General features: G+C 40.5%; 1 protein-coding gene across 1 annotated transcript; it reads right to left on the bottom strand.

The window, feature by feature from the left end:
- Positions 1-1017: 1017 nt before the first annotated feature.
- Positions 1018-7586, bottom strand: LOC109533723 (procathepsin L). Its single transcript, XM_048670420.1, has 5 exons — positions 7447-7586; positions 7177-7306; positions 6919-7115; positions 1518-1698; positions 1018-1455 (listed from the first exon to the last, which is right to left on the bottom strand). Exons 1-5 carry the CDS (start codon positions 7531-7533, stop codon positions 1094-1096), a joined length of 957 nt encoding a protein of 318 aa, XP_048526377.1. The 5' UTR covers positions 7534-7586; the 3' UTR covers positions 1018-1093.
- Positions 7587-9762: the final 2176 nt, after the last annotated feature.

Consider the following 9762-nt stretch of genomic DNA (forward strand, 5'->3'; position numbering starts at 1 on the left):
ACCGGCCGTGAAAGCCTTCATAGTCTGATAAAACGCCTCTACGGGGAGGATACATCGAGACTGATTCGACAACTGGAAAACCTGCGTAAGAAGAAGGCGCAGGTTTTGTGTTCACTGGCTTTCTTGCTACGATGCCGTGAAAAGAAGATCATTCCAACCTTCTTGAAGATGAAGAGATACTTCAGAACCAACCAGGCCAAGAATATCTACAACCGGGCGGAACGAGCTCTTTTACGGGAACGGATACACGAAACCCGCCGAGATCTTGCACATATTGACAGTAGACTCTTACCTGTCAATATAGAACTAGCCAACAAAATGCACTGGATCCATTGTACACTTTTGTGAATGAATCCATCAAAGCACGGGAGATCACTTCGCTCACTGCCTCATCGCCTTTGAAAATGTCCACCGCAGTTGTGGACGAAACGTCAGGAAGAAATTCCGATAGACCACGGCTTCAAAACCCGGAAAACATTCCTAAATATGTAAATATATTTTATCATCCTACCTGTTGCTTAGAATCTTAGAGTAATTAGCGATTGTTCGGAAACAGATAGACTATGGTTTCTTTCTGTCACTGGCTGAATTTGTTCCTCTTCTAGGTAGTGAATAACGTTTTTAGTTAAATGAAAACGATCTCGGAATTTATCTTCGCTGTATTTCACAAAACGATAATTCCGTGCTCAAAAGTGGCAAATTATTTCACTATTAAGAATATCAAAAACTTCGTAGAACGTTTCGGAAACCTATTTTCCGACTTATAGAACCGTTTAGACTATTGGAACTATAAAATTATTATGAGAAACCGGGCATAAATGTCTTAAAAAATGACGGAAAATTTTACTTTTTGAAGCAGCACACTTGATTAACAGCATTATGTATTATTGTAAAAGTCACAAAACTGACATAAAGTTGAGAAAGTAATTATTGAAAATGGCGAAATGGAAACAATTTGAAAACGTCTGGTGAAGAGCAAACCGTCCATCTGTTTGTTTTAAGAAAAATGAAGCAATACTCATGTTATCACGTATATTTATAAAAAAAACATGTTAAGATTAAAAATAACTTGCAGGTAACGAGATAAATTCGCTTATATGATCGGGTACACATCGTCCTCGGCAATACCACATTCGTTTTTGCCACGCAGAAGTTTCAAGTAGCCTTGTTCTCCCCATGTGCTTCCCCACGAGTTTTTGATCAGCCAGTAGTCTTTACCGTCCTGAGTTCCATATCCAACAACAAGAACACCATGGTTCAAAGAGTATTCTGCACACAGGTTGGTTTCGTAAACTCCTGAAGCGTAGGAATAGATGTAGGAAGCGTCCATCGCCACAGATACGGGGCCTACGGAACCAACGGCTTCCAAAAGATCAGCTTCTCCACTAACCAAAACATATTTGCTCACTTTGGCTACCACGTCGGACACGGAAAATTTGCAGTTACCATCACGCTCTGTTTCCAGACATTTCAAATCAGTTAATTAAATATTGCGCAAAATTACAATAATCACTTACCAGTGTATGGATAACTGCTTTCAGACACCAAGCCGGTTTGCTGAACGTAGGGAAACGTTTCTTCTAAGTATCCACCATCGCATCCAGCATTTATGTTGGTTGTGCAGTCTATTAGTTGTTGTTCTGATAGGCTTACCAGCTCTCCAGTACTTTTGTAGTAAGCACCTTCCGTGGACCCAACCTAGAAAACGTAAAATAGGGCAATATAGCGACATGCAAAACAACAACTTAGCAGAACGGCAAGGCAGAACGTTTAAATCGCACGCTTTTTGAAAAAGTGAAAAATATGCTGATTGATTCCGAGTTGCCCAATGATTTTTGGGCAGAAGCTGCTTTTACGGCAGTTCATTTGCTAAATCGATCACCTACAAAGTGTCTCAAAGGGAAAACCGCAGAAGAAGCCTGGAGCGGTGTGAAGCCAAAGCCAAAGCTGAAAGCGTAAGAAAAGCACCTAAAAATCTTGATGACTATGAGGTTGCGTTTACGACCTTGGTTCATTTTGGAGATCCGCCAACAGTTTTGCCCTAAGTAGGCCTAATTGTGATAAACGGCATGCAGCAATGGACGAAGAATATTCAGCATTGATTGAGAACAGAACATGGGAACTATTAAATTATCGATCAGTTAGATCATGTAGCGGCTTTTTTACAAGGAGATCTAACCGACGATGTATACATGATGCAACCTGACGGTTTTTAATCAGAATCAAACAAGATTTGCAAGGTCAAAAAGTCATTATACGAATTTAAACAGGCTAGTAGCATATGGAATGTGAAATTAGATGAATGTCTTAAGAAATGTGAGTTGACACAGTCGAAAATATATCCATGCATTTACCACAGAATTACTCAGCCCTTAATACTTTTCGTTGCAATCTATGTGAGCGTGGACGACATGATTTTGTCCGATGCCAAATCATTATGACAAATTACACGATTGTGCAGCACGTCCAAATGATAAAACTTTATTATAAAAATGATTTTTTGTTAGTGAAAACGTTGCGCGCCTCGCGCCCAATTCACAGTAGACGCGGTGGCCCTTTAAAGTCTACTCTCCAACGTTTGGTCGCCAAATTCGCTACAACAGGTTCGGTAAACACTCAGCCAACACCCCTATGTAAGAAAACGCCAGATCTGCCAAAAACATTGCTGCAGTATGTGAATCTCTGCAGGAAAACCCGAGAGAGTCAATTAATCGCCGTGAACAAGGACTCGTCCTTTCGAAGACTTCAACTTGGCGAATTTTAGGTCGGGATTTGGATCTGCACCCGTACAAAATCCAACTGACCTAGGAGATCAAAGTTCGCTTGTTTGCTAAGTGGGCTTCGGAGCGTTTGGAAGAGGACCCCAATTTTGGACGAGAAATCATCTTTAGCGACGAGGTGCACTTTTGCGCAAAATTGCCGTATATGGGACGATGGACATACTGCGAGAACGATTTGAGGGTATGGTTATCTCTCGCAGATGTGATGTGAATTGGCCACCAAGATCGTGCGATTTGACCCCGCTCGACTGTTTCTTGTGGGGTTTTCTGAAGTCAAGGGTGTATGCCAATAAGCCGCAATCAACCGATGCCCACAAAGTTAACATAACCCAGCCCATCGCGCAAATGTCGCTCAAATTTATGAGGCAGAGTCATTGAAAATTAGATCTCTCGGATACGTGCCACCGTGAGAAGTCGCGGCGGATATTTGAACTATCTCATATTCCATACATAATGGCACACACGGCATATGCAAATAAAAAACGAATTTCGTTAATCCCTCACACACAGCTTATTTTATTCCATTTCAACATCGACCCTATTGGAAAACTCTTTATTACGGCCAAACTAATACTGAAAAATCGGCTAATGTCAGAATTTAAAATGAAAGCTATAGGAGAAGCCATATTTACTCGGTATATACGTGGTATGCAACTTACACTTTATAGGAAGAGTAGGAAGATTTGGTGGCATCAAAAGTTGTATCTAGAAAACATGCTTAATAAATACAATATGGTTGAGTGTAATCCAGTAGACATTCCAGTTTTGCTTAGTGAAAAGTTGTCCTAAAGTATGTCACCAAGCAGAGAACGCGAAAGCAAGAAAATGTCCAACGTGGGTTTCCAAGAATTTGTGGGAAGTCTTCTAATTGCAGCGCAAGTATCAAGGCCTGACATATCCCATGCAGTTAACAATTTAAGCCGATTTACACAGACCCTAGGACTAAAACACTGGACTGTAGCTAAACGTATCCTTCCGTATTTAAAGGGTGCAATGAACTATTGTTTAGAATTTGACGGATCCACCCGAAAGAGGAGTGAAAGAGTTAGTTACACAGACGCTGTTTGAGCCAATAACGTAGACGATCGGAAATCAGTTACAGGATATGTATTTTTCAAAAACGGTACATCTATTTCATGGACAACAAAGAGGCAATCGATAGTTGCTCTGTCGACCACAGCAAGAATATGTGGCTATGAACCTGGCAGCACAAGACGCCTTATAGTTGAGAAGACTAAGTGAAGAGTTCGGGCAGTGTACGGGCCCTACAGTATTATTAAACATTGACAACCAAAGGGCCATAAGCTTGACGCAAAATGGAACCTATCAAGCCAGAACAAAACATAGATATGAGACATCATTTTCTGGTAGAAAAAAAAGAGGAGAAGTTGTTGATGATGAGATATGTTTCAACGGAGAGGCAAGTGGCAGTTTCTCTCACCAAAGCTGTTCATGAGAAGAAAGCCAAGTTCCTCCAAAGCCTGGAGTCAGGTCTTGACTTGTAATATGACCCTGTATTAACAATCGTGGAGTGTGTGTCTCTTGCACTTTTCATTCTTTTCTCATTCATCACAATTATTCCCAAGCAGTGTATTTGATTGCTCCCAAAGGATTTCCTGCCAACATGGACTGGTTCTTCAACGACCTCCCGTTTTCAAGTAAACACATTAAAATTGATTTATTGCACAGCATGATCGGGTTTTTATTAAAAAGTTGGCTCTGCACTAGTTTTTTTACTGATTTCTGGACTGAAGAAGTTGTCACTTACTTTTGACGTTGTACGTGATTTCGAGCAGGTAGTTGAAATGGCTGAGTTTTGAAATGCGGAATACGCAAATTTTCGTTACATTCATGGACTTTGCGACGGAAATAGTGCTAAAGCCCGCCGCGAATATCAGCATCGATTTCCAAACAGCCGTCTTCCAAATAACCGTGTCTTTAAAAATAGCTATCGAAGGGTCAGTGAGTCGGGAAAAGTATAAGTCAGACAAATTCACGTAGGAGCTCCAGCACGTTACTGCACTAATGGCGAAGAAGCCATTCTGAGAGTTTTACAAGAAGATCCCCCAACAAGCGTTCGCGTAGTGGCTGGGCGTCTTATAGAGTCCCAGTAGAAAGGATGGGCGATATTGAACAACTACATCCCTATCATTATACACCGGGTCAAGACTTGCTCGACGAAGATCCTTTAAGGTGATTGGGCTTCTGCCGATTTATGTAAAACGCCGCTGTGGAGAACTCAACTTTTCTCAGTAGAATTTTGTTGAGCGATGAATCAAATTTCAATCGGGAGGGAATTTCCCACTACCATAATGCGCATAACCGGCCTAGCAAAATATCCGTCTAATGTCGAACCGTAATTACCAAAGACGATTCAGTACTAATGCTTGGTGTGGTGTAAGAAACGATCAACTAATCCGACGACTTTTGCTGCCCGACAAGTGGGCAAAGATACGAAGACTTTCTGATTAATCACCTGCGACCACAACTGGAAGATGTTCCGCTAAATATTCTACCGAACTTGATCTTCCAACATGACGTATGTCCTGCACATTATCGGCAAACTGTAAAGGAGTACCTTGATCAGCGTTTTCCGAATCAATGGATGGGGAGAGGAGGCCCCATACTACAGCCTGCTAGAAGCCTAGAACTGACTCCGTTAGGCGGTTCCAAGGGGAAACGTCCATTGGGTTGGCCCGCCTCAGATGGTGAGATAATATTTAAAAAAAGGACCTGAAAGACGGATGATCGGATGCTTGAAAGGGTAGGACGCAAATGTGTGCTTGAGTCACAATAAATCCACCCAGGGTTGTGAAGCCACGGATGATGATGATGAAAACAACAGTGTAAATCAGTAAGAAATCAAACTATAAATAAGAATTCTAAAAGTCTAGGCAACAATTATTTAAAGAATGGCGAGATAAAAATTGATATTTTGCTTGCAAAACGGTTCAAAATCAGTTAAGATAATATAGAAAATGTATTTATATAAATCAGTAAAGCTGTCGGAATTCACACGAAAGTACTGTTTGAATGCAATTTGGGCTGCGAGTGTTTCTTCGTAAACTGCACTTCAAAGCTGTACTTCTGCTGAACTAAGCAAGATTAAACCAAGTGGAGAGTTTGAGTATGAAAGTTTTGTTTGTGCCCTATCATCAAGAATAACATGGAAGCAAAAGTTAATTAGTCAATTTCTGCGGATCTACTGGTGATGAAACGATGCCAAGTCATTTAGTGACATCCAAATGTGTGGATGTCACAAAACACAGGATGTCACAGGACGATACAAGTTGCACGTGTGCCCACTCAAGTAGGCCTGGGCAAACTGTGTTAAGTTGCGCTTTTGAGTTGTTGCCGGTCTCTGAATTGGTGTATTATAATTCATTAACCAATTAGTTATAACTCACAAACTCAAAGACCGGCAACAACTCAAAAGCGCAACTCAACAGACTGTTACCCAGGCCTACTTGCGTGGGAACACGTGCAACTAGTATCATCCTACAGATATATTGGACATGAAATTCGTGTGGGTCGATACAACCAAACTGCTGAGTTTTGGAGAAGAAATGAGCAGCTTTTGGGAACCTGACGGATGTATTTAGGTATGACATCCCCGTATGTTTGAAGAGAAAAGTGTCCAATCAAAGTGTCCTGCATGTTATGACATTCGGAGCGAAAACACATACCCTGATAAAAAAAAATCTTCAATAAATTAGAAGTAGCACAGCGAGAGCTCTTCTGGGGATTTCGTTAAGAGAACATTGAAATCAGAAGAAAAACAGGTGCAGAGGATGTCGTCCGGGAAATAACAGCATTAAAATGGACTTCGTCAGGATACATTGCAAGAACAACTGACGCCAGATGGACCAAGAAACACCTTGAGTGCGTGTACTTATAAAATACGAGCAGACGTTTACTTACCCAAATTTTCTATAGTTTATATCTACGGTAGGTTTTTCACTGTAAAAATTGTAAAAATATTTTTTATATTTTCCGTAACACTTAAAAGGTTGGAGATACAAACAAACCATACAAATTAGGTCAGAACTTCCTGATGAACCAATTCTCCGTGGTTTTTCCACCAATCTTGACCCGAAATATTTGCAAGAATGAAACATAAACACAAAAATTAACTTACGATGGAGAAAGCCCAGCAGGATCCGCAGTCGCCCTGATCCTTGACCCCAGTTACATAACCGTGAGACCTCCAGTCCAGGGTGGTTGGGACCTGTAGTCCCGTTCTTACATATGGAACAGTGTTTAGCGTAGGCTTTGAGTGAAGAGTGAGATAGGCCTTAAATTCGTCAATAGTCAAATCGGTAAATTGGTTAACAGCTGGAAAATTAAATAGAAATAATACATGGGCTTTACTTCACTATTCAACCAAATTACTTACATTTGTTGTAAGAAACAAGTCCTGCTGCATAGAGGGCATTGTGTTCTTCAATTTCGCGAAAATTTTCCGTGAAAATGGCCAACCGTTTTGCTTCTTCAACTTGGTTGCTGTAGTTCTTACTATGCTTCAACTGAAATAGACATAGACCTTAAGTGAATATGAAAGACATGATTTATATGCAAAGCAAAGGTCCTGGATAATTTATTGGCATTTATATAACACTGAATGAAATGCATCGAATCCAGACAAAAATGACCCTGTTTTTGCTACCTTAAAAGACTGAAAGGTTGATCCAAAATTTTCCAGGGATGCACCAACGGCGACTATTAACAAGCTGGCCAAAATAAACGCTTTCATTATTTCGATTTTCGTTTCCCTACGATCACTGATGCGTAATGGATTTGCCCTGTTTTATATTAAGTAAGAAGCCACTTAACACAGAAACGTCAAACCAAAAACAAAGCCTATAGTTGTCAATAGATTTAATCTTAAGTGGCGTATCCTCGTTTTGAACTTTTAATTGTTTTTCATTTAAAAAAATAGTTTTGAAAAATACTATTGTGAAATTAGTAATTGATGTTACAACTTATTAGATACATTGGTAATGCTGAAGTACGCAGGCTTTCCAACATCATCCAGCCATTCTCGTGTCCAGTGTTGGGCGGAATCTTCCCGTATAATTCTGAGTAACACTGTGTCTTTAGACACTTTAGTGTTGATGCTGCCCTGCCTGACAATGTGCTTTAACACCCCGCCTCTTACGACGCGACACCTTGAACAACACTTAAAATTTAATCTTGCATCGTCGTGAAAGCTACGCCCGGTAGACCCGGGTAACATTGTGCTGAGTTGCGATTGTGAGTTAAAAGTGAGATATTTTCACCATATTTTTTATGACATACGTTTTTCGAGTTTAGCGATTATTTATTTTTAACACCTAAAATTTAAAAAAGTCGACTCGTTTACTACCGACAACACACCGACTGCACCATATAGCAATCGTTGTATGATTAAATTAAGAAAAAAAGCTTATTTTTACACAAAGTTCTGCATGGTCCAAAACAACGTAAAATCAGGTTTTTTTCGAGGTAAATTAGAAAATATCATTTTTCTCCGAAGAATAAAGCGTTTTCATTTTTGACCATATCGAAAACTAGTACGACGAAAAGTTGATTAGAGTGGAAAAATACGTTCAGAGATCAAATTACACCTTCCTGCGATGAACATCAAGTTTTGACAAAAAAGGAGAGAAGAGAAAAGTCATTGTACGCGGGGCATAGCTTCACGAAGCACAGCGTCTCTGTTATCTCCTAACACATAAGGTGTGGCGCGCTGTAGCAACACTTCGTATCGAAATCGCTGTGTTAACACGTGAAAATTCACTTTGTCACCCAGGTCTACTCCCGTAACCTTGCCCAGTTTCCTCAATTTGTCTTCGCTCGTGTTCAGTCGTCTGTCCGCCTATCTGGTGGCCGTCTTCGATTTCAGTACGCTTCCTCTCTTGGCCTCCATTCAACTATCTTCCTTCTCCACCGCCTATCGTACATTTTTGACACGGGGCCGGCCCAGTTCCATTTTACGCAGTTTAGTATCGCTACGGCGTCGGTCACTCCAGAACGATGTTAATATATAATTAACTTATAACACCCTTATAATGTTGCCTAAAATCGTTCTTTCAATATAATTTTGTGTCTTTTTGGTTATATTTAGAGATTGTTTTGTATTTGCTGATTTCAGAGCCCAAGAGAAAACCTGTTCCATTGGGGTGCGGCGCAACACATTCAGCTGCTCGTTACAAGGGTTCTCATATATTTAGTTTTAGATAGATCCATTTCCAATTGCACCAGACGTGAAACGTTGTAAAGTTCCTGCAAGATTCTGCATACATCGTCTATTCTGTCCGCTATTAAGACTATATTGTACACAAATCGCAGACGACCCAACTTCTCTTCATCAGCAGTGATGCCCGACAAACCCCAATTGATTCGTCTGCACATGGGCTCCGGAAGGGTGGTGAAAATCTTTCGTGTGATCGTGTCTCCTTGTCTGGTTCCTCTTCACATTTGGAGTCTGTTCGTGTGATCATGTGCTCTAACATATCTTTGATATGTCTGTGGTCGATTTCATATATCTATGGTTGATCATCTGTTCCACAGCCCTTTCGAACTCTCGCCTGCTCCCTCGGTTGATAAAAGTAGAAATTAGGTTCTAAGCAATTGACTACCACTTAATTTACTTTCGAAGAACGTTTATGAACGTGAGAGTAGAGAAGACTGATCTGACTGAGTCAAATCAGTGCGATCACCTTTTCTGTGTAGAACAATGATAAAAGCATTGTGCCGCAGCCAGGATTTTTGCTTCTAAGCGGGCATTCTGTGAATTGTCTGCTAAGAGCCTGCATGATACATCTTCTGCCCGACTTAATCGCGTCTATCCTTCTTACTCCTTCGTCTCCTGGTGCTCTGTCGTTCGTCATTTGGTATAGAGCGCTATAAATCTCATATGTTACATATGTAATATGTTCGGAGCCTATAGATATCTCCATAGAAATTATCCATTATGAGTAGTATTTCCTCTTTAATCGTA

The sequence above is a fragment of the Dendroctonus ponderosae genome, unplaced genomic scaffold (assembly GCF_020466585.1).
Source record: "Dendroctonus ponderosae isolate FM_Combo_2020 unplaced genomic scaffold, Dpon_F_20191213v2 Dpon_F_20191213_1, whole genome shotgun sequence".
Taxonomy (NCBI): Eukaryota; Metazoa; Arthropoda; class Insecta; order Coleoptera; family Curculionidae; genus Dendroctonus; species Dendroctonus ponderosae.